This window comes from Peromyscus eremicus, chromosome 1 (genome assembly GCF_949786415.1).
Source record: "Peromyscus eremicus chromosome 1, PerEre_H2_v1, whole genome shotgun sequence".
Lineage (NCBI taxonomy): Eukaryota > Metazoa > Chordata > Mammalia > Rodentia > Cricetidae > Peromyscus > Peromyscus eremicus.
The window spans coordinates 188,869,319-188,895,838 of NC_081416.1; the positions used below are offsets into that span (position 1 = coordinate 188,869,319).

Consider the following 26,520-nt stretch of genomic DNA (forward strand, 5'->3'; position numbering starts at 1 on the left):
CTAGGTTTTGAGAGGGTTATTGCTTCTAGAATGTGGCCAGTTCCTGATATGATGAACTGAGTTCTTATCTGGCCTTATTAAGATAATATAGCACTTAGGGACAAAAATGAAACCAAGGAGGGCTGCACTAGAAGCCAAGATAGAGAAGACTTCCATAGCCACCATGACCTTCCCCTTAGTGCTGTGGTAGACAGGGAGGAATGTGATCCACACACAGAAGAACACCAGCATGCTGAAAGACAGGAACTTGGCTTCATTAAATGTGTCAGGCAGATTCCGTGACATGAAAGCCATACTAAAACTCCCAAGTGCCAAAAAGCAGAGATATCCCAGTATACCATGGAAGGCAAAATCTGAGCCTTTGTTACACACGAGGATGATATGTCCATGTTCAGCATGAGCATCTTGGTCAAGGAAGGGAGGAGAGGTCCCTAGCCAGATTCCACAGAAGACAAGGTGGATCAGAGTACACATGGGGATGATGAAGTTTGGAGCCTTTGATATTATTAACCACCTCAGCACTCTCCTTGGAAAAGTAACCTTGAAGGCAATAACCACAGTGATAGCTTTGGCCAACACAGTGGCAAGAGCCACAGTGAAAGCACCTCCAAATGTGATCTGCTGCAGGATACAGGTTGTGGTGTTGGGACGGCCAATGAAGAGCAAGGCACATAGGAAACAAACAGTGAGTGTGATAAGCAATGTGTAACTAAGGGTCCTGTTATTAGCTTTGACAATTGGAGTGTCTCTGTGCTTCACAAAGAGTCCAAGAAGCACAGTGGTGAGTACAGAGAAGCACAGAGCTATGGTTGTGAGAGACATCCCCAAGGGGTCCTCATAGTTAAGAAAACTCACAGCTTTCTGGAGGCAGTGTTTCTTTTCTGTCTCTGCATAATGATTCTCTGGACACTTCATGCAATTTTCCATATCTGGTCAGAAATGAAGGTGAGATTTAATCCAAGCTGAAGTTATCACTTATATTCTAAGCCATTTCTCTGTACTTTTTGACAGAACTGCTATCTACATCAATTTCCTTTTTTCTCAGGTACAAAGAAACACAAACTCTGTAGTGAACGTTTTCATATTTATACCACCCAACTTCCTTATCTGTTATTTCAGTTATTATTTATGTGAACTTATAAAGTGTGTTGATCCAACTCAGCCCTCTTTCTTCTTGCTCCATTCCTCAACTTCTCCCACTTTACTTCCCAACTTAATGTGCTCTCTTATCTCTTCTTTTTACATTTTAATACTCACTGAGTCTATTCAGTGATGCTAGTATTTACAATATTATGGGGGCAAAACCTGGAATATGGGCAAAATTTCAGAGTCCACAACCTTAAAGAAAAAGTTATGTTCTTCTTTTCGTAGTAGTTATCAATTACTAGTAGCTTCTCATACAACCCATCTTCTTTATAGTAATATAAATTAAATACACCTTACACTATTCTCTCTTATATACCTTCAGGCCTCTTGTGCTATTGGTGTATCTCTTTTGGAAGTTATTAGAATACTGAATTAAAATACATAACCATACTTTATTTCTGAAATCACATCATAAGTCATACCACATTATTAATTTGAATAGTGTAAAAGAGGAAGTGTGCTCTTGAAATTATTTTCTTAAAATACTCTTCTTAAGCATAGGGTCTTGATTTTCTTATCATTATAAATTGCTTCCTGTTTTCTAATATTGACTCTTCTCTGTGGAAGCTTTAATGAATAGGCATTACTACATTGTTACAGGCTTGACTAGTGCACTAGTGAATAGTCGTCATTCAAACTGGGGAAAGGTTAGAACTATTGAGACAGTTTTAGGGTATGAAATAAAAACAGTGTTACAATATTCTACTCTTGAAAATTCATAGAATTTATCTTGTATTTGAAGTACAAGAACAGTAATTTATGCACACCAGATTTCCACTGTCATTTTTGTATGATTTTTAAAAAAACTCATCAACAGATATTTCATTTTATTTTGTTGACGAAATTTTTTAACATATTACTGAATTCACTGTAGTAGAATAAAACTTATTTCTATATACCTTGTAAATAATGTTTCCTTTAGCTCTTGTGATACATTGTTATATCTGTTCTCAGGACCTTCTTTCAAGTTATAACCTCAGTCTCTGTTATTTCCTTCTCTTTTGTATGGAGGTGTTCATTTTGTTTCTGTTTTCTAAGTTTTAATGGAACTCACTTGTATAACTTCATTCCTTACTAAAGGCACATGATACATGTAATAAAAACTATTGTGTGTGTGTGTGTGTGTGTGTGTGTGTGTGTGTGCGTGCGTGCGTGCGTGCGTGTGAATATGTGCATGCATATTCGGTAAAAGTGTGTTTCTTTTGAATAGCAGCTTGAGGGCCCAGTCTTTTACATCTCAATGTGAGAAATCCATGAAAGAAGTTGCAGAAAGAATGTAAAAGTCAGAGGTCCTGAAATACTTCAAGGGAATAGAAACTTCCAGACACAGCTGGGCAGTTGAATATATAAATTCGAGGTTTGATATCATGCGTATAACATGTGAAGCTCAGGACAGACCAAATATCATTATGTATGAAGAGTTGGCATAAAGTACTACACTTAACTGAGAAGCTATTTGACCTCATAGCTACTACAAGGGGAAGACACTTTAAACTTTAAGAATGTGGCAGTAGGAATTATTCCATATTCCATCAGGGACTCCACTCCAAAGAGTATTTGGGTAGCAGAAACTGAATTCAATGAGTTTTTCTTAATTTTCTTAACAAGAGGCAAAAGAAGTTAGGTAGGAAAGTGGAAGATTTGGGGGGGTATGAATATGATCAAAATACATAGTAAGAAATTCTCAAAGAATAGAAAACTTTTCAAAATTTCAAAATTGAAATAAACCTGCTCACAAAATTAGTATTAGGAATGGAAACACTAGCTTTTAAAGATTTTTGTTCCCAATGAAATATGCTGTGAATATGTTCAGGAACTATTCTTCTAAATGGAGATTGTATATTCCATTGCAGCTCTTAGGTCTTGGTTCAACTCTCAGTAACAGACCGATGGAACTGTTTTGAGGATATTGTTTTATATACTGTTTCTCAGAATTGTAGCAGAAAAATGGACATAATCTTATTCATTAAGGAAATTTGAAATTTTAGTTATGCAGTATAGTCAATAATTATGTAGTGGGAATATCAAACAAAATTGCTAATTTTCTGTTCTTGCTTGGAAGAATCATTAAAATAACCTATCCTTCATTTAGGTGAGTTCTAATCATTATTGAAATACAGTTAGGAAAACATCCAATTTGTGCACTTTATTACTATGTGTTAAATTATGTGGGGGAAATAAAGCATATTGATTAGTACAGAGAAAAGGGGTTTCCTGCAGGAAACAATAGCTGAAGTTGATCAGATATGTAAATCAATTACAAATTTCAATGCCTACTCTGCACTATTTCAAGACATGGTGATGCACATTTCATATCCTAGATAACAGAAGGAATACATTTGTCTGACTTCTCTCTAAATATTTTTCAGTTTTTAAAATAATGCAGAATCCTGTAGAAATGTGGAACCATGTCTGTAAGATTTATTCTTACCTGTCTCATTGGAAATCTCATTGTCTGCACAAGGAGTGCAATCATAGCAGCAAACAGCCTTGCCCTCTAGGGAAACTTTCCTGAATCCAGGACCACAGCCCTCACTGCACACAGAATGAGGAATCTGAGAATAACGGGAGCAAAGTTAACAAATTCTCATGGTTTCTTGACAGTCTCAATAATGTTTTTTAATAGCACATAATTAATTTGCAAGTTTTATTCCTATAAAAGTAGAAAAGAAATTTGAGCATCTGTGATCTATACAAAATTGGTCTGAGGATTATCCCATTATTAGAAAATTTGGATCATAAGTAGGGACAAGTTTGATGCAGGGAGGTCATAGAAGACAGGACCTAGAAGGTCAAGTGGTCCTTCCAGATGGATCTTGTCTCTCTGCTTGCTTTCTAATGTGTTGAGAAACTTTTATTTCCATCATGACTGTAAATCTTGCTTGTCATCTTGACAGGACTTAAAATCGCCAGGTAAACAAATTGCTGGGCATCCCTGTGAGTGTTTTTAAAGAAGTTTAAAGGGTTCACTCTAAGAGTGTGCATCACCATTCTATAGGCTTTTGTCTCAGTATTGAGAATGAGAAAAAGGTGATTCGTGTTATTTGTTTTTTTCTATTGACTGAGAATATGATGTCATCAGGAACCTCATGCTCCTAGAGCAACAAATTTCCAAAGATAAGGGCTGAAGGCTCATACTTTCATCCAAAAGAAACACTTGCTTAAGTTACATTAGGTATATATATATCTTCAGTAGCAGAACAGGAGATAACACACACATGCACGCTATACTATTTCAATTCAAGGGGTGGATAAAAGAAATGGTAGCTGTTTATCTTCTGTAATTTTAAGCATGGAATCAAGATGAACTACTCAAATTTTAGAAAAAGTGAAGGAATTCTAATAGAGACATTGTGTATTGGTTTGAATGAAAAGTGGCAATTATAAACACAGATATGTGAGTATGTATTTCCTCAGTGGTGGTGCTATCTTGAGAGTTATTGCAACTTTGAGAGTTGCAGACTTGTTGGCAGAATTATTTCAGTGGTTGGGGATTGTGCAAATTTATGACCCACACCTAATTCCAGTATTCATTCTCTGCTTCCAGTGTGTGCACTGAGACATTTTGTTTCAGGTTCCTGTCCATCTCTCCACAGATGCCACACACTGGCATGCCTCCTGAGTATAAAGGACACTCGAAACTCCAGAACCATAAGTCAGGTAAACTCTTTTTTTCTAAAAGTCACTTCTGGTGATGGTGTTCGATCATAGCAAGAAAATATAACTTATTCAGTGTTCTGTTGTAAATGTAGAGATTTTCTACATCAGAGTGTCCTGTGAGACATTATGAGGATAGCATTTACCACTTCTCAGGTGTACTTAATTTGTGTCAAATTGACAAAATTTAACCCAAGCACAACTGAATATTAGCAGACATTTAAAGCTTAAAAACATCCATTTTTAAGAAGCAGGGGATAATAAAGCACTGTCTTCTAGTAGTTATTTTTTGTCTTTCTCCACTGAGAATTTTATAGTACTGGGATTTAATTTCAAAAGTAGAAGTTGTTATACTGGGGGATATATTTGTATTATTATGATAAGTTTAATGCATTGAAATAATATATAACCCACCTCTGAATATCTTTCTGGCCATTGTATCATCTTCTCAGATAAAGTCAACTGTTGACTCTGGGGAGCATTGGGCAAAAAATTTCCTACTTTCACTTTTTTTCCAAGACCCTTTGGAAAATTCCAAAAGTTGAGAATATCATACTTATCATCATCTAACTTCTGTTTCCATTCTAAAGCCATGTTGCCTCCTACATGGATATTCCTCAAGAAAGGATGAAGCTGAAAGTGATGCAAGAATATGTTTTAATGTAGGTCTGAGAGTTTGACCACTAATGGATTATAGAATAACTCTCAATGTTCATTATCTGTGGTGTAGGACACAATAATAATGTAGGTATCATTGAAGGTCAGCAATGATGGCCTAAGTTAATGGGATATAATTCTACATCTGAGGAACTGTCAGTATCAACAACATCTTCTATTCAAACTTAGGAATGGAATCGATGAGTATTGATTGAAGCAAATCTCAATTTCTTTACAAGAAAGCTATACTCATTTACACAAAGGGTTCATCCCAAATTTTATTGAGTAAAACGTGGGTACTTATGACTAAAATTCTTAGGTTTCTGATGTAATCATTACAATTAAAAAATTTTGCAGATATTTGTGACATAATTTTTATATTCATTAAAATCATTTCTTCCTTGCCACTAGCATCTTATTCTTCAGCAACATGAACAGAAAGATCTGCACTGACCTGGAAGATATGACAAGACGTGAAGAATCTCCTGTGGATGGATACACACATACACACACATATATGTATGTATATATACATATACTATATGTAAAATACTGAAATATATAATATCTACTTTGGTGCCTCTGAAGACTCTCAAAATTTCACATTGTTGATGCTCTAATACAATGGAAGGACTATTACCTGCCAGGGGAAGAACACCATTCTTTCTCCATTTCCAAATGGTTGCATTTGTAATTGCTGAAGATTCATCTCATGGAGACTGTGGGCCACAGTATAGACAGCCTTGTATGTATTGTAGCTGTCTTCATTCATTTCTATCTCAAATATATGTCTAGGCAGTAATTCCAAGGAAGCGTTGGGTTGGCAATTGTCCAAAAGATGACAATCAAGCTCTGAAAATGAGCACTTGAAGAACAAAAACCACAATTTAGGAAGGTAATTGTCTTCTGGGTATTTATAAGGATTAACTGTTTGAATAAAATTTTTAAATTCAGGCACCTGCTCATGGTGTTGCGAAAAAATGAGACTTCCATGGAATGAATCTAGCAAGAAATAATCAGCGATATTAGTAACATCCCACTCAGAGGTCATGACCCAGACTTTATTCGTCAAAATCTGTTGCCCTATGTTGCTCATTAAACCTTGTAGTGAATCATTGTCACCAAAAATGATGATAATATTGGCCAATGTTTCCTGGATGATGCCAAGACTTTTCCAGTATTTGTATGCTAATGAATTCAAGGTACTTTGGATCATTTCAACAAAAGCGATGCAGACTTGATTTTTCTCCATCTTTTCTCTGATATCTGCTAGAAACTGAGTCCCTCTATGATCATCTCGGATAAGCAGACCAACCCAGGTCCAGCCAAAATGAAGCATCAAAGAGACCATGGCAAGAGACAGAGTTGTGCCTTTGGGGGCCATCTGGTAGAGAGAAGTAAACTGACCTCGGTCACTGAAGATAGGCTCAAAAGGACCAACAGTGAGCTGAAGAGAAAACAATTGGAAACAAGAGAAAGAACAATGGTATTAAGCACAATCCTTGTTCTGCAGAAACAGATGGAAATGGTTAGCACAATGATGGATTCACCCAGATTTTAAAGACAAATTTCTGTGAGAGATGTTTTCAGTAAATGTCTGGCCTATTTTCTATTTTTATTAATCCTCCTTGTCTACTCCAACCTCCCCTTTCTTTTCCCAGTTCCTTAAATAGAGGTCCATCTCCAATTGTCTGGACAATTGTCATTGATATCTAACTAATCCAAATACACCTTTTTACCTATGGACACACCTGAAATGTCAGCAAAGGAGATCTGCATTTTTATCCCATACAACTCCTCACCTGTGGAAAATTGTAGAGCTCAAGCAGTGTCCCAATATGGGCAGATTTTGCCCACGATAGCCCTGTTATTGCAGCAGCTGACTTTCTCTCGTTTACACAGTTATAATTACAGTGAAATTTTTGAAATCTAATCAGGCCTGTGAGCCAAAAAAGAACATTCGTAAGAATGTTTCTCTCACTGTATGGGACATTATAGAAGTCATATCCCAGAGATATGTTTGGTAAAAGATGAGGGTTCCTGTTGATCTCCTTAATGGCAAATATCAGAGCCAGAACCAACTGGTGTATTTTAAAATTATACCTGCAGAGATTGAATAAAAACATACCTGAGGAAATTACAGACCACACAGAACTGCAGATTCCAACTACAAAGACTAAGGGACAGATTCCGGAAATCCTGGGTGCAGCTGGGTATTTCAGTGTTTGTGGAAACTGCAATGCCTCTATACAGAAGCACAAAGTAGGAGAACTAAGTCCCTAATCTTGACTGAGAGTAAATGAATGACATCCAAGCCTTTAAAATGGTGATACTCGCCTTTAATCCCAGCACTTGGTAGGCAGATTCAGGTGGATTTCCGTGAGTTTGAGGCCAGCATGGTCTCCAAAGCGAGTTCCAGGAAAGGCACAAAGCTACACAGAGGAACTCTGTCTCGAAAAATTTAAAAAAAATTCTTTGAATTTGCCTCCACCCCTGAACTTCCAGATGCCTCAAAACCTTTTCATTGCCAAAGACAAAGGGGGCTTTACCCAAATGTTGGGACCATGGAAATTCCCTGTGATACACCAGTCCAAATGATTGGACCCTGTAGCCATAGGATGGCCTGTCTGTCAAATATGTGTGGAGAGTACTGCTAGCTTAATAAAATAATGCAATCAAGTTAAATGTGTTAAGATCTGATACTCCTAGTATTTGGGAAAAATGAGGTCTTCTACTGAGGAAAAAAAACATCAACTGTTTAATGACTATTTGACCCAGTACAAGACTCTACCTCTGGCCACAACTTGAGTTCAGTTTGTCATCAATCCAGCTATCCCTCTTGCCTGATGATGACCTACTGGTGTTCTACAAGACTGTCACCAGATGAAAGATGAAACCTGGAACATGGGAGATGCAATACTTACTTTTAATAAAATAATTTGTGTCTAAACCAGGAACCTCATCCCAGGAAGAGGAACTGATTGATCTAGCCCAGTATCTCAAATAGGGAAAAGGAAACTCCACTACTGTATACATGGAACATCAGTTGATAAGATTTTCCAAGTGGGTATGTCAACTGTGTGATCTATAGAGAAAGATGGCTTCTCACTGCTGGAAGAAAGGGCATTAAAAAATCTTGGCCCGGCCGGGCGGTGGTGGCGCACGCCTTTAATCCCAGCACTCGGGAGGCAGAGGCAGGCGGATCTTTGTGAGTTCGAGGCCAGCCTGGTCTACAGAGCGAGATCCAGGAAAGGCGCAAAGCTACACAGAGAAACCCTGTCTCGAAAAGCAAAAAAAAAAAAAAAAAAATCTTGGCCCTCCTATGGACTATATGGCTTCCCCTAGAAACTGCTGTCCTCCATGGGCACACAGTTGAAGTCACTGTTTGACAGATGACACTAAAACTTATTGATGTTCTGATGACACATACCACAAACTAGTGCTATCTGAGACTGCAGGGTAAAGAAAAATGATCAGTACAAAACTATATGGAGTCAGAAGATTTCCTATGTCCTAGCCTGATGGCAGTTGGGACAAATCTCTCCCACTTGCGTCCTCCAGGTAAACACAAAGAGGCTTATAATTAATCTGTGGGTCCCATTAAATGTTGTTCCTTGAGTGGCTTACTGGTGTCTCTCCCTGCCTTCTTCCTGTCTCTCTCTTTGAATTTCCTGCTGACTTTAAGCTGCTTTGCCATAAGAAAAGTGGCTTTATTTATCAACCAATCAGAGCAACACATATTTGGGGGTGCCACAAAATTTTCTGAGTTGTTCAGACGAAGGTATGTTATAGCTATACTCGGCACACTAGCATGGCATATCTCAGTGATATACCAGGATTGTGTTAAAGTAAATCGAAAACAGAGAGTCCTTACCCAGGAAGGGGTCCAAATGAAAGACCAACACCCGGTCAAATGTTGGAAAAACTGACTTCAACCAAGATCTGGCTTGCTGTGGAAGGGAAAAATACTTGCAACTTTCTTAAAGATATTGTTTTTGAGTGGTTAGAAGTGTTCCCCAAATAGTAGCTAAAAAGCTCAGGCATAAATGGGTGCTCCAATTTGGCTTCCTTCTAGCAATAGGGTCCAATAATATCCTGATTTTCATAACCTAAACCCTCTTAATAGCTATGGCTTTAGACATAGAGCAGAAACTTCACTGTGTATCTAGACCTCAGAGTTGTGAGCTGGCAGAAAGAATGAACAGGACATCAAATGAAACTCCAAAAAAATTCTCATTAGAGGCCAGAAAAAGATGAATAGGCTTCCTCCTTTACTGTGCCTCAGTATACTGTTCCCCATATATGGAGGAATTAACTACCTATGAGATTATATTTGGAAGAATTCCCCACTTGCTTCCCAGGCTCAGAGAGAAGCAGTTGACAAATATCTTTAATCATTACCTTATCAAGTCACTAAAGGCATTCTAGTTCTCCACACAGGCTATTCATTGAATTATCTGAGATACCCAGCCGTCTTCTGAGTCCACCACCAATTTCACCTTGCTTAAGTAGAGGGATATCCTCTGTGTCAAGTGAGTAACCAAAGGGACACCGGAACTAATCTGTTAAGGACCCTACAAGGTCATTCTCTCCACTCCTCTGGTGGTGATTGTAGGTGCTGTTACATCACAGACCCACCACACCCAGATAAAGAAAGTGGAAGCCACAGATGCTATTCTCAAATGGAATGTCTCTGAACTATGGGCCCATTAATAATAATATTTCATTGGTCCCAGGTTCTTGCACTCCCTGCTCTTATACCTCTTATTGAATCTTGTATTTTTCACTATGGGTGCAAACACAGGGTCACGGTCCAAGCCTCACTGTTCTCAGGACTGGACAGGAGATTGAGGATGACAGATACATGGAAGGTATTATCTAATATGACTACAGACCAGCAGCCTTTATCTCATCTTGACCTTTACTTTCTGATGCCTACTTTAAGTGTTTGTCTGTATTGGAGAAATGAAGGACTTGAGAGTTTATCTTTTCAGAGAGTAATACAGAGTTTACGATTCCATGCATTCCCCGTGGCTTGTCCCCTAGTTGCCAGCATCAAGAAAGTTTCCATTGTAAACCTGGAAAGTCCTAAAAAGATTGATTTAAAAAATTCTGGTCTTTGGGAAATAGGAATAACTTAAGAAATCAGACTCTATTCTGCAGGTGGGACCTTAGGGATAGAGTTTTATCATTCCATCCAAAATCAGCCAGAATTGCTGGTTATGCTTAGACCACGCCCTCATGCTACTTAGGGATATGAATTAAACAGACTGTCAGCCCATTTACTGACATACTTACATTGACTGGGGGTAGCCTTAATTAACATTAGGACACTTACAAGGGACAAAGAAATCTAATATCCGAAATTTTTAACCTACACACTTTTCCTTATTTGGATAGCTGATATTCAGCCTAATGAGAATATATATATATATATATATATATATGCAATATTACATTACTTGGCCTCTGGTACTACTTGGTGAACATATACTAATGGATTGACTCAATGCTCTTCTATTTGTTTCCAAACTAAGTAGATATGTTGATTAGAACTTAAAGGCATTAAAGTTCCTGTTTTTTAATTAAAAAACAGATTTCTATCCAGAAATAAATGTTCCTACAAAATTGGAGAGGCTTGGAGTTCTCATGAAATATAGGAAAGTATGTATGGATTTGGGAGAAACCAGGTTTCTCTTTACTAATTGATCAGGAGCAATTAGAGAATTTCTTGGCATGGTGATCTGTCACCTGCATGTGAGACCTGAGGCATGAGTGTGCAGGGACACACACAAAAAAAATTTTGGTAAAAATGCCTTTTAAATTCTGTATCATGTGCAGTCAAATAGACTAAGTCATGCTGGCTCAAAAGAAAACTTACCTTAATCTAGAAATTGATATATAATTTTATGTTTGTATATCATATCATGTGAAAAATAGTCCTAAAGTAAAATCTGTTTAAAAATTTAGACCACACAAAAACCAATGTAGTGAAGCAAAATTCCTGCCCACAGCTAATACATTTCGTAATCTTGATAATTAAGATGATCATTTTTAGGCATGTCAAAATTCTATGCATGAAAAGAGACAAAGAACCTTAGAGAGCAGACGTATTCCCTGTTTGAATACATAAATGCACTCTCCCAGTGTAATAAAGGATGTAATCAGAAGCCTTATAAAATAATTTTAGCTTTGAGATACATACACTTCTTGTTCCCTAACTTGTATTAAAAAATTAGGAAAGGTATTTTACAATGGAAGATTTTGAGGGAGGAATGGAAAGGGAGAAAGTAACACATACAACTCTTTTGTAGTAACAAAAACATTTCCCTACCACAAACTTAATTTTATTTCTGACTTAGTAAGAAACAACCCTAAGTGGCCACAATCTTGTCATTGTGTATTATAATCACATCCATGGAAATGAGATTAAAAACTTCTTAGAAATGCAAGGAAAGACATGTAAAAGAGAAAAATGCTTCTGGTAGTAAAATATTAGTAAATAATTAATTTAACTAAAACACTTTGAAGACAGGCGTAGCTGTTTTGACAATAAGAAACTATTGCCAACTTCTAAATCTGACTCCCTTAATGCTAAATCAGTGGTATTTAGCAGATTCAAAATAGTTACTCTACCATAACATCCCTCCATAGTAACAATTTTTTACACGAGTACATATAGACTTCTAGACTGTCCTGAAGATCCAGGTAAATTTTGATAAAACCATCCTCCCTCTGAAGACCTAATATGAGAAACATGTGGCTGCAAAGGCATGGGCAAGGAAGATCCAATCTTTCAATTGTCATATTTGGAAACAAAAATCAATAAACAAACAAGCAACCTTTTGTATCATCTTTGAGAATAGAAAATAAATGAAGAATAACATACAATTGAATAAGGAATTTTGGATTGGAAGAGAGTATTTCAAGATAAAAATAAGAAACATAGGAGCTTGAATACATGTATCACCTGGGTCATATGTAACATGAAATCTGAAACAGCATAAATGAACAACAGCACTTACTGTATGCGAAAGTAGGAGTAAAAGTGGTGGTGGCGCACGCCTTTAATCCCAGCACTCGGGAGGCAGAGCCAGGCGGATCTCTGTGAGTTCGAGGCCAGCCTGGTCTACCAAGTGAGTTCCAGGAAAGGTGCAAAGCTACACAGAGAAACCCTGTCTCGAAAAACCAAAAAAAAAAAAAAAAAAAAAAAAGAATGTGGAATTTTGTTGGCTGTGTAGAAAGTATGAACTGGGAGAAATACACCAATGTTTACATCTCCTTCATGGTGAAATTCTTCTTTGATTCTGACATAACACTCAGAGGAAGTATAGGCATATGCATGACTGTGATTAAACAAGATCCTGATAATAATAACCAAAAGAAAACATCCCACCAAAACACATGTCTGCTCAGACATAAGTCTGTTGGATCCAGATCTCACAGTGTCCTGCAGGTTTATACTTAGCTCAAATGTTTGGGACCATATGCGCTTCTACCTTTGTTGATGGGTGAGGCTGTCACAGTAACCCAGAGAGCTGTCACACTCTGAGCACTTTCTTATACCTCTTCCACTGCCACTGACAATTCTGGAACTCTTTCTTCCCTTGGGCTATGCATCTGAGACCCTCTACTCAGGTGAAAAACAAGCTGGAAAATATGTTTATAGATTTTCTTCTGCACCCATAGGCAACATGACTTCATCTAAAACAATAAGCAGTAATAGCTCAGGGATGAATTACTCTTTGGATAATTTGGTCACAAGAACAAAGCAAGAAACTTTTCATATCAAAAAAACTGAGACTGTTGTTAACAGTCTACATCAGAGGATGACATTCCAAATGTAGTGGGTAGAGAAAGGACCAAAATCCCATCTACATTAGTTGGTCCAATGTTTACCTTTACCACACATTCTGCATAATCCAGAAGGGAGGAGCATTGTGTTGTCATTGTTCCTTGAATAAGCATCCTTTCTAGGAATGCCCTGTTTACACTCCCTTTTCAAATGGCCTTGTTTACCACAAACACAACATATGACATTTTTTCCTCAAAGCTTTTGAAATTAACTCTCCTATCCACATATCATCATGGTCATGAGATTCAATATTAATTGTGTCCCTGATCCAATCCTCCAAGGGTGCTGACCTTGCCTTTAACAGCAAGATTATTCTTTTACATGATGCATTCACATTCTCAAAAACCAAAGATTCAATTATTACCTGTCTAGCTTCTGAATTTGGTATCATTCCATTTACTGCCTAAGACAGCTGTTTTAAGAAATCCATGAAGGTTTCTCTGGGTCCCTGTAAAACTTTTGTGAATGATTCAATCTTTTTTCCTACTTTCTCAATTCTGTCCCATGCATTCACGGCTGCCATGGGGCATAGAATTAAGGTTTGGTTATCATATAAACATTGTCTTTGTATATCAGAGTATTCACCTTCTCCAAGAAACTGATGCTGGGAAACTTCCACACCTCTAGTTCTCCATTGGTGTTCTATTTTCTTAGGCTCATACTTAAGCCACGTTTGCCATTGTAATTGTAGACCAGACTCCAGGACAGATGTTACCAAATCTTTCCAGTCCTGAGGAATAATTCTATTACAAGTTGACCATGAGTTTAACACTTGCTTTAAGAATAGAGAATACATGCCACATGATACTATAGCTTCCTAAAATCTCCTTAAATCTAACATTTCCACTGGAATCTAATCAGTAAGTACATGCCCATGAGCAAGTAGTTCCTAGAAGGTTGTCAGATAAATTAAGTTTGGTTGTTTAAAAACAGGCTGTCTCTCTGTATCCATATAATTCAACCCTGTAATAATTTCACCTTTAAATTCATTTGTCTGAATGAATTTCTCTATAATTCATTTTAACAGGTTTTTCTAAAGCTTTTATCTTGGCACATAAATTGGCCAACATTTTTAATACTGAAATAAGGACAATTAAACAAATAATATTCATAATTGATGTTACATACATTCAATCAACATTAATTATCCTCCCATTCAAGTTTTCCATTTTCAGACTGTTTAATGGGTTATCAAATAAAGACCAATTGCCTTCCATTGTAAAAATATTTCCCATTTTTTAATGTGGATAAATTTCTCTTTTAACTAGTTTCTCCCTTTAAGTTATCTTAATGGACTTACCAAGTCTGCATAGAAAAGTAGAAGTCCAAGGGAATTTCAAAGCAACTACCTAGTGAGGTAGCAGTCTAAATTGTGGAGAGAGAGAGAGAGAGAGAGAGAGAGAGAGAGACAGAGACAGAGAGACAGAGACATACAGAGACAGAGAGAAAGAGAGAGAGAGCCTACTATCCACCAAGAGAAAAAAAGCTTAAGAAAGTCTAGTCACGTGTTCTGGCTTGAGCCATGCAGGGACTGAGACAGGGGCTTTGTATCCCCATAAGCGGTTTGGCTGCTTGTAGCTAAGGCTGCTTGTACCTACAGTAAAGTGCAGCTCTGGCTGCATGTAGCCTGGATTGCTTGTAGCAAAGGCCAAGCCTGGGAGCTTTTAAGCTCCAACCAAGCCAGGGGCCTGTAACCCCTGGCCTGTAAGGCCACCAATGGTTATTTAATGAATTCTTGCCACCTGGGCACCAACTGTAGACAAATTTCTAAACAGTCTTATAAAATATAAAACACAGAGCCAAATATAGGAGTGAAAGCCTCAGAGATCAGGGAAATAGTGATAGGCACCAGCTACCTTACCTCACCATCTCCAAAACTTCCAAAAATGAGGTACTTCCTGTTTACCCATGCCTCTATTGCCTTGCTGCTCTGTCTTCTCATTGGCTCTTAACTTAGCTACCTCACTTCCTTGTCACTGCCTGTCTTTACAAACCTCCATATCTCAATGGTTGATACTGGGATTAAAGGCACATGTCACTATGCTTGGCTGTTCCCTATTGTAAGTAAATTGGTCACAACAATTCTGGGTTTAGTCCCAGATTTTGGCACCAAGACATGAGTTTTACAACTTTGGGAAATGTGTCCTGACTACCTGGGAATCAGGCAACACCTTGAGCTGCTTAGGACATCTCTGATGGCTGAACTGCAAGGTATCCCAGACATCTCAAACTGCTCAGAAAAACAGCTCTTCCCTGAAGGAGTCCCTGACACCTGAAGCTGTTTAGCACAGCTCTGATGGCTGGAACTGCTAGGAGACTGTTTAGCTCTGGAACGAAGTTTTTCTGATTTTTTAGGAAAGTAGGGCCTGGAACTGCTTCAGTAAGGAAGGATATCCTGACTGTTCAGGAAAGTCAAAGTATCCGGACTGTTAGGGAAAGTCAGGCTATACCTGGTGTGATGGGGGATGGTCTCCCCTCAGGATATACCAATCCTGGTCCTCTTCTGAAGAGCTGCTACAGCTGAGGTTTGCTCAGCCCCCACTTAAGGGGGCTTCCTAGCAGAGCTCTGCTTCTCAGGCCTAAGAAATTGAAAAATGTAGCAATCTCCTCCAGCTCAGGAGAAAACCATTACTTTTTAGCTCTCTCTTGCTCTGTCCACTGAGGGATGTCTCAGTACAGATCTTCTGTTCAGCTCCCCCTTGATCAATCCACTATGGGATGTCTCAGCAAGGTTCTTCTGTTCAGCTCCCCCTTGCTCAATCCACTATGGGACATCACAGAAAGGTTCTTCTGTGCACCAGTGAATGAAGGTCTTCACACCCAAAACTCTTTTGAGAAAGAGATTTATTTGGGAAGGAAGTACAGGACAATAGCTACCTCTACCAGGGTAGAGAGAACAGCTCACAACTGACCAGGCAAGGTGGTTTATATAGGATGTCCTGGGAGCAGAGTCAACCTGTGATTGGTTAGTTATATTCATCTCCCTTAAACAATGGATCTTTGGCGAAGTTCTGTAGAATGATTGTAAATCCAGAGTGTGTGAACAGACTGAGGGAAACATTGCTTTCCAAACACCACAGGGCGAGTGAATATATGAAGTTACAGTGATTTTGACAGTATTCACAAGACCTGTGATTGCTTAATTGAGAAAAAAATCTAGCATGGCACTGGGAAGTAGGCACAAAATCCCATGATTCTTTTATTTTTTTATTACAGAAAATAGATTGATTTCTCATACAATATATCCTGATTATAATCCTCCCTCCCTCTACTCCTTCCAGGTTCTCTGACATCTCCTGCTCTCTGGATCTACTTCCTTTTTGTCTCTCATAAGAAAAGAATGGGCTTCTAAGAGAAAGCAACCAAACATGACAACCTAAAACATAATTAGATGAAGCCAAAATATAATATCCAAGTTCAATATAGAGTGAGTTGCCTTTATTTGTTCCTGATTTTCCTGGAGTTTTTATGATTTTCTCTCTATTTAAGTTCATGTTGGTGATGGGCTAGCTATAAATTTCCTTTATTATGCCGAGGTATATCTGTTGTATCTCTAATTTCTCCAGTAATTCTAATAAAGAGGCATTGAGTTTTGTCAAAATCCTTTTCTGCATTCAATAAGATAATCCTGTGGGTTTTTTTCTTTCAGTTTGCTTATATGGTGGATTACTGATTTTCATCTGTTGAAGCGTCTTTGCATTTCTAGGAGGAAGCATAGTTAATAATAGAGAATGATCATTTTGATGTGTACTTGGATCCATCTATTTGGAATATATTGAGAAAATATTCATCCCTGTTCATGAGGGAAATTGGTCTGTAATACTTTTTATTCATTATGTGCTTATTTGGTTAGGACAATGAATTGGACAATGTTCCTTTCTTTACATTTTGAAAAATAATGTGAGATGTATTTATGTTAAGTCTTTTTTTAAATTCTGGTAAAATGCTGCACTGATATCATCTGATCCTGAGGTGTTTTTCTTTTTCTTTTTGGTTGTGAGAGCTCAAATGTTTACTCTATTACATGACTAGCTATAGGTCTGTTTCAGTTGTTTGTCTGATCTTGATATAACTTTGGTAAGTGGTATGTGTTGAGAAAATTATCTGTGTCATTTACATATCTAAGTGGAATCAAGTTATTTAAAATATGTCCTTACATTTTCTGCATTTCATTTGTGTCTGTTGTTATGTCCTCCTTTTCATTTTTAAGTTTGCTAATTTAGGCTTTTTTTTCTCACCAATTTGATTAATTTGGACAAGGATATTTTAGTCTTATCAATTTTTTTATAGAACCAACTCTTGTTTCATTGATTTGAGAATTTATATTTTTTCTAGTTTATTGATTTAAGCCTTGAGTTCAGTTATTTCTTGCTGTCTAATTTTGGGTGTGATTTCTACTTTTCTTCTACAGATTTCATGTGTACTGTTATGTTAGTAGTGTAAGTAATCTCTACTTTTTTCTTGTAGACATTTAGTGCTATGGGCTTTCCATTCAGTACCGTCTTCACTGTTTCCTATACCCAGTTATGGTACGCTTTGTAATTTATTAATTTTACATCATGATGGCAGTCTTCCCCCTCTCTCTCATGCCACTCCCTTTCCCCCTTCCCCTGAACCCTGCCCCCATCCTCCCTTCCTCCATTTTAACTCAGAAAGATGCAGGCCTTCCATGAGCACAAGAAAATCATGGCATATCAAGTTACCATAAGACCAAACACCTTCTCCTGCATCCATTGCTTGTGGCAGTCTAGCCTGAGAAATACGTTATTAATAGCCAGACAAAGCACTGGGACAACCCACACTCCCAGGAGTCTCAGAAATAGACCAAGCTACACAATTGTCACATATGCACAGAGGCCCAAAATCAGTTCCATACAGCTGAGTATTCTTAGGAATGGAGGAAGACTGATAATTAACCCTACTGTCATGGCCATGTATACATACTGCCAGTGTTGGCTTGAAAGTTCTTATTAATTGTATAATTGAAATAATTGATTGCTATACATCAAATTATATTGATATTTACATAAGTTTTAGGTTTATAGCTGTACAGTCCAACATGAAAAGAGTCCACAGTGTACCCCTGAACTTTTTGCAACATTCTCTGATTGAATATGTATGTTAGATGGGTGTTTTTGTGATAAAAAGGGAGACAATTCTTTAAACCAAATAAAAAATTATATATATATATATATATATATATATATATATATATATATATATATATGACTGGAGGTGTGGGGAGTGGATAATACTAAGGCTAATGTTAACCTTACGGTGTTTTATTTAGCTGACTTTAAGAAGTAATCCAACTCAACATAAGCTCAGAGAGCTGGCCTTGCAGGGAGGATATAATTCCTGTTCCCTAGTGTGCTGAGTTAAAGGCAAATCAGCCTCCAAGCACTAGGTCCAGTTTCTGCCCAGGATGACTGGATCCTCTTCACTGTGTGCATGGGGACACTGCAGGAAGAGCTCTTAGGAACCTGAAAATTCAGAGGAGGACATCTGTGGAGGGATGAGCAACAGATGGGTTTTAAAACAACTTTTAGCACTTTGAAAACCAGGTGTCATTATCACTTATACTAAATCAGAGCAATGTGATTGATTGTGGAATCCTATCCATGTTGGTGATCTAGGGTGTGGGGGTCTACAACCTCAGTGATCTGTTGGTGGGTCATGTTTCTCTGGATTTATTCTGATTGATGAGATCTTGTCTTTATGTCAGTTACAAACTCACTTGATATTCTGGTGAGGTCATTTACCTGTACTCTTTTGATTGTTTTTGATTTCTGGACTCTGACTAGAGTAGTACAACTGGAGACAATACCTGTGATATTCCTTTTGAAAACATGCTGTTCTCAGTTCCATGATCTCTGTGACCAGCAGGTGAGCTGCAAGGAGGAAGCCAGCGCCTGAGACATGGGTCTTGAATCTGTGACCTCCCTTCCCCTCAGTCCTGAAATTTTCTCCTGCAGTAGCAATAGGTTCACAGGGCTGTGGAGCCAAGAAATTTTCTGAACAATTTTTTTTCTGGTGACATTAGTAAAAAATGGAAAAGTTTCTTGACATAGTGGTGAGAACTCATAAAAATTGCAATCCTGCAGCTTTCTATAGGGTGTGTAGAAAGCCACACTGTACATCATCCAGGCAGCTAGACATCTGAGGCTATCCTCCCCTAATGCTGTTCTGCTTTTGTATCACTGGAGAGAGGTACTTGTGAAAGTTATTTGCTGCAATCTTTCCAGACATGGTAATTTGTTTTTCTCCTGAGTAGAGTGGATGCTATAAGTCCTCCTGAGGTACTCTTTCAACTCAGAGAAAACTGATATAGAACAGAGATGGCTGGGCTCACAAGTGGATGCATAACTGATAACAATGAATATCTGTTTCCCAAAAATTCATCTACATTCATGTAGGGAAAGATAGGACCCTATATTCCCCTCCCTGGTGCTTGTTTGGATGTTGAAAGGCCCAGTATTATACAGCCACAGTGCAGGCAACAACAACAGCAAACTGGCATGAGATCTTGACTCTAAACATGGAACAGTAGTGCTGGCACTGTAGTAATCCTTTCCAATGTAGGTACTCCATGCAGGGATCCAGAAGTTCTGGTCAGAAAGTTCATTGACAAGAATAATCCTGATTTGTTGATGAAACCTCGAGAGATACATACTGATAATCGAAAAGTTCATTGTAAAAAGAATGCCATATTTGTCGTGTTATGCATTATCCTTTTGAATACTTACACATTCATTTAAAGTTCTGATTAGGTTCCTAAAAGTATATTATGACTCTGGAAATAAATTAATACAGTGTAAAACAACAAAGACATAGGAATTTTGTGGATGTCATAAAGCAGACATCACATGTTTAATGCTCAACAAATGAATATTCATCCCATTTACTGAAACACACAAACCAATTTCAATGGTTCAACTTAAATTATGTGTGTCATCTGGTTCACAACTTCTACATGAGCTTCAGGAAGGGTGCATGGGGAGAGAGTCATGGGTTACTTGCATCAGGTTACCTAAATCCCAACATTTGCCCTTCAACTTAGTCTTAAATGGAATTAAAATTAGGAGGTTCACTGAGATGTTAAGAATAGATTTGCAGTATAGAGATCTCAGCCATGTAAGAGGAACAACGTATAACATATCTTGAATTCTATGTGCAGATACACTTAACATGTTAATATTGAAGATGCAGGAAACAGAGTTACATCTCTATATTTTAGTATTTTTGAAATACAGCTTGTTTGAGGGTAGTTGGAAGACGAAAATGATTGGATGGTGATGGATTTAATATATAGCCAATCCAGAGGTTCCATAAAGGACAGTTACTTACTGGGTTTTCCAAACACAGAAGTGGCATTTTTTTTTTACTGGTTTTGTAATTCCTTATCGTATCCTTCAAGCTAGAATTTTATTATTTCTTCTCTTAGAAGTATGGATTTGTTTAAGAATGTGAATAGTATGGGTCAGTATCAAGTAACAGTGAGGGCTGAATTTTTTTTCTTTTTTTCTTTTTGGTTTTTTCAAGACAGGATTTCTCTGTGTAGCTTTGTGCCTTTCCTGGAACTCACTCTGTAGCCCAGGCTGGCCTCGAACTCAGAGATCTGCCTGCCTCTGCCTCCATAGTGCTGGGATTAAAGGTGTGCGCCACCACCGCCTGGGGAGTGCTGAAGTATTTTGATGAAGGATTACAATTCTTGAAAGAGCCATATGTCAGAGACCTCCAACATGCTGTATCTGTATAAGGAACAACACACCTGAAGCAATCACATGATTTATTCATTGTTCAGATACCAACCAAATACTAGTAAAGGTATGGGTGAAGGAAAAAACACATTATTTATTTCATCAGATGACCTTAAGAACCAATACATAGCTGAACTAATCACATTACTATCATTGAAACAAATCTGTAGACTAATTTTTATAACATAGGCTATGTACACAATCTGATACATTTGTGACATGAAGCTGCAGGGATCCCAAAATAGCTTGACCACACAACTGCCATGAAAGGCTTAGAGGTCCAGACAAAGCATCTGTGACAGGCTTACTGGCAGGTAACACCCAGACCTAGGAAAAGCCATAAACTGACCCCACCCAGGGAGGGCCTACATTTAAGGGGAAGTACCTGATATTTCAAACATTCCTAACATTAGATAAGATTAGGTAAGACAGCCAGATGTCCCTGAATCTAACACATACTATTAGTGTTTGACTGGTAGGCCTAGACAAATATCAGTCAATCAGGGTCCTGAACCCTGGCAACCCCCTCACCCCAACCTCTGCTATGATAAAAATACTCTACCCTGCCTGAGCTCAGGGATCTGCTCTCACTGCTGCATTGGACAGACTGAGAGACCAAGCTCGGAGCTTGAAAATAAAGGCTCATTGCTTTTACATGTAGTATTCCACCTCTGTGGTAGTCTTTCGGGTTTTCCTGCAATCTGGGCATAACAGAAGCCATGGATGTAACATTTGATACAGTTTTTCAGATCTCATTTCATTCACATACTTGCCAGAACATAGTGCTTAGATCAATATTAAGTTACAAGAATTACAGAACAGAAGGTAGAGTCCTTTTGTGCATTTACTCATTCACATAGTCTTCTAAGTCAGCAAAGAACATATAAAACCAGTGAAAACAGGTTGTAGCTCCCCTAATAAACATGACTATAACAGATAAAGGGAAACCCATCAGAATAATACCAGACTTCTCAATAGAGACTATGAAAGCTAGAAGGTCCTGGAAAATGTTATGTAGACACTAAGAGACCGTGGATGTCAACCCAGACTATTATACCCAGCAAAACTCTCAATCACCATAGATGGAGTAAACAAAATGTTTATTTTCTTGTTAAAAACCATGATAAAACCAGATTGAAACAATACCTATCCACAAATCCAGCCCTACAGAAAGCACTAGAAGGAAAAATCCAACCTAAAACCTAAACACACCCATGAAAACTCAAGCAATAGATAATACCACACCAACAAATACCAAAGAAGGAAAACATAATACTACCACAAAAAAATAACAGGAATTAACAATCACTGGTCATTAATATCCATCAATATCAATGGTCTCAACTCATTGATAAAAAGACACAGACTGAAAAAATGGATGAGGAAATAGGATCCATCCTTCTGCTGCATACAAGAAACACAACTTAACTTCGAGGACAGACACTAACTATCTCAGAGTAAAGGGCTGGTAAAAGGCTTTCCAATCAAATGGACCTAAGAAGCAAGCTGGTGTAGCTATCCTAATATCTAATAAAATAGATTTCAAACTAAAATCAATTAAAAGAGATCAGGATGGATATTACATATTTATCACAGGAAAAATGCACCAAGATGAAGTCTCGATTCTGAACATTTATGCCCCAAAATACAAAGGCACCCACATTCATAAAAGAAACACTATTAAAGCTTAAATCACACATCAAAACCCACACATTAGTAGTGGGAGAATTCAACACACCACTATCACCAAAAGACAGATCTACCAGACTGAAATTAAACAAAGAAATATAGGACCTAACTGATGTTATGACTCAAATAGACTTACATGATATCTACAGAACATTCCATCCTAACACAAAAGAATGTACCATCTTCTCAGCACCCCATAGAACCTTCTCAAAAATCAACTACATGCTTGGTCACAAAGCAAATCTCAACAAATACAAAATCACTGGAATAACATCCTGTATCTTATCTGACCACCATGCCTTAAAGTTAGATTACAACAACAACAAAAATTATAGAAAGCATACAGTCTAATGGAAACTGAATAATGCCCACCTGAAACACCAATGGGTCAAGGAAGAAATAAAGAAAGAAATGAAAGATTTCCTAGAATTTAATGAAAATGAAAGTAAAACATACTCAAACTTAGGGGACACTATGAAAGCAGTACTAAGAGGAAAATTCATAGCTCTAAATGCACACATAAAGAAGATGGAGAAATCTCACACCAATGACTTAACAGCACAACTGAAAGGTCTGGAACAAAAGTAAACACACTCACCCAAGAGAAATAGATGCCAGGAAATGATCAAATTGAGGGCTGAAATCAATGAAATAGAAACAAAGAGAACAATACAAAAAAATCAATGAAACAAAGAGTTGGTTCTTTGAAAAAATCAACAAGAAAAACAAACCCCTAGCCAAATTAACCAAAAGACAAAGAGAGAGCACCCAAATTAACAAAATCAGAAATGAAAAAGGAAACATAACAACAGACAATGAGGAAATCCAGAGAAACATCAGGTCACACTTCAAAAACCTGTACTCCACAAAATTGGAAAATCTGGAAGTAATGGACAATTTTCTGTATAGATACCGATACCACATACCCAAGTTAAATTAAGACCAAATAAACTATTTAAATAGACCAATAACCCCTAAAGAAATAGAAACAGTCATCAAAATCTCCCAACCAAAAAAAAAAAAAAAAAGCCCAGGACCAGATGGTTTCAGTGCAGAATTTTACCAGATTTTCAAAAAGAACTAATTCCAGTACTCATCAAATTGTTCCACACATTAGAAACAGAGGGAAAACTATCATACTTTTTTTATGAGGCTACAATTACCCTGATACTCAAAGCACACAAAGATGCAACAAAGAAAGAGAATTACAGACCAATCTCCCTCATGAACATTGATTAAAAAATACTCAACAAAATATTGGCAAACTGAACCCAGGAACACATCAAAAAAATTATATACCACGACCAACTAGGTTTCATCCAGGAAACCAAGGATGGTTCAACATATGAAAATCTGTCAATGTAATACACCATATAAACAAACTGAAAGAAAAAACCCACATGATTATCTCATTAGATGCTGAAAAAGCCTTTGACAAAATCCAACAACCCCTCATGTTAAAGGTCTTAGAGAGATCAGGAATACAATGAACATTCCTAAACATAATAAAGGCAATTTACAGCAAGCCAACAGCCACCACCAAATTAAATGGAGAAAAATTCAAAGCAATTTCACTAAAATCAGGTACAAGACAAGGCTGTCCACTCTCCCCATACTTATTCAATATAGTACTTGAAGTTCTAGCTAGAGCAATAAGACAACAAAAGGAGATCAAAGGGATACAAATCAGAAAGGAAGAAGTCAAACTTTCATTATTTGCAGATGATATGATAGTATACATAAGTGAACCCCAAAATTCTACCAGGGAACTCCTACAGCTGATAAACTACTTCAGTAAAGTGGCAGGATACAAGATCAACTAAAAAAAATCAGTAGCCTTTTTATACACGAATGATAAAATGGCTGAAAAAGAAGTCAGAGAAATACTACCCTTTACAATAGCCACAAATATTATAAAATACCTTGGGATAACACTAAGTAAACATGTTAAGGACCTTTTTGATAAGAACTTTAAATCTCTAAAGAAACAAATTGAAGAAGATTTTCCTTCAGAAAATGGAAGGATCTCCCATGCTCATGGATAGTCAGGATTAACATAGTAAAAATGGCAATCTTACCAAAAGCAATCTACAGGTTCAGTGCAATCCCCATCAAAATCCCAACACAATTCTTCACAGACCTGGAAATAAAAATGCTCAGCTCCATATGGAAAAACAAAAGACCCAGGATAGCTAAAAGAATCCTGTATAATAAATCAACCTCTGGAAGCATCACCATCCCTGACCTCAAACTCTACTATAGAGCTACAGTAATAAAAATAGCTTGGTACTTGCATAAAAACCGGCATGTTGATCAATGGAATTGAATTGAAGACCCTGACATTAATCCTCACACCTATGAACATTTTTGACAAAGAAGGCAAAACTGTACAGTGGAAAAAAGAAAGTATCTTCAACAAATGGTGCTGGCATAACTGGATGTCAATAAGTAAAAGATTACAAATAGATCCATATCTGTCACCATGCACAAAACTCAAGTCCAAGTGGATCAAAGACCTCAACATATGTCAAGTTACAATAAACTTAATAGAAGAGAAAGTAGGAAGTAGTCTTGAACAAATTGGCACCAGAGATCACTTCCTAAATATAACACCAACAGCACAGACACTGAGCACAACAATTAATAAATGGGACCTCTTGAAACTGAGAAGGTTTAGTAGGGCAAAAGACAAGGTAAATAAGACAAAAAGACAGCCTACAGAATGGGAAAATGTCTTCATCAACCCCACATCTGACAGAGGACTGATCTCCAAAGTATATAAAGAACTCAAGAAATTAAACATCAAAAACTAAACAATCCAATTAAAAATGGGCTAAAGAGCTAAACAGAGAATTCACAAAAGAAGAATCACAAATGGCTGAAAAATATTTAAAGAAATGTTCAACATCCTTAATTATCAGAAAATGCAGATCAAAACGACTCTGCGATACCACCTTACACCTGTCAGAATGGCTATGATTAAAAACACTAATGACGCCGGGCGGTGGTGGCACACGCCTTTAATCCCAGCACTCGGGAGGCAGAGCCAGGCGGATCTCTGTGAGTTCGAGGCCAGCCTGGGCTACCAAGTGAGTTCCAGGAAAGGCGCAAAGCTACACAGAGAAACCCTGTCTCGAAAAACCAAAAAAAAAAAAAAAAAAAAAAACACTAATGACAGTCAATGTTGGAGAGGATGTGGAGCAAAGGAAACATGCCTCCACTGTTGGTGGGAATGCAAACTTGTACAACCACTATGGAAATCAGTATGGCAGTTTCTCAGAAAATTGGGAATCGATCTACCTCAAGACCCAGCTATAACACTCTTGGGCATGTACCCAAGGAATGCTCAATCATACCACAAAGATACATGCTCACCTATGTTCATAGCAGCACTATTTGTAATAGTTAGAACCTGGAAACAACCTAGATGCCTGTCAACTGAAGAATGGATTAAGAAAATGTGGTACATATATACAATGGAGTACTACTCAGCAGAGAAAAACAATGACAGCATGAAATTTGCAGACAATTGGGTGGAACTCGAAAATATCATCCTGAGTGAAGTAACCCAAACCCAGAAGGACAAACATGGTATGTACTCTCTCATAAGTGAATTCTAGATATAAAGCAAAGAACAATCAGACTGCAACCTACAGAACCAGGGAGGCTATATAGCAGGGGTGACCCTAGGAGGACTGTGGCTTATAATAAGTTTTGGTGTTACACAATTACTGGGCAAGCCTCAATGAAACATTT

General features: G+C 37.6%; 1 protein-coding gene across 1 annotated transcript; it reads right to left on the reverse strand.

Moving 5' to 3' along the window:
• LOC131903605 (vomeronasal type-2 receptor 116-like) lies at positions 1–15,184 on the reverse strand. The gene is made up of 8 exons (XM_059254293.1): positions 15,177–15,184; positions 12,681–12,824; positions 9,259–9,275; positions 7,263–7,588; positions 6,101–6,907; positions 5,218–5,436; positions 3,578–3,701; positions 1–929 (listed from the first exon to the last, which is right to left on the reverse strand). Exons 1-8 carry the CDS (start codon positions 15,182–15,184, stop codon positions 1–3), a joined length of 2,574 nt encoding a protein of 857 aa, XP_059110276.1.
• Positions 15,185–26,520: the final 11,336 nt, after the last annotated feature.

Bases quoted from the DNA above. Each gene is read 5' to 3' on its own strand.
- LOC131903605 (XM_059254293.1), bottom strand. The intron at 6,908-7,262 runs GTGAGGAGTTGT...TTTTCTCTTCAG, and splicing joins AGCTCTACAATTTTCCACAG to CTCACTGTTGGTCCTTTTGA. The intron at 3,702-5,217 runs GTGGGTTATATA...CGTTATTCTCAG, and splicing joins GGCCAGAAAGATATTCAGAG to ATTCCTCATTCTGTGTGCAG.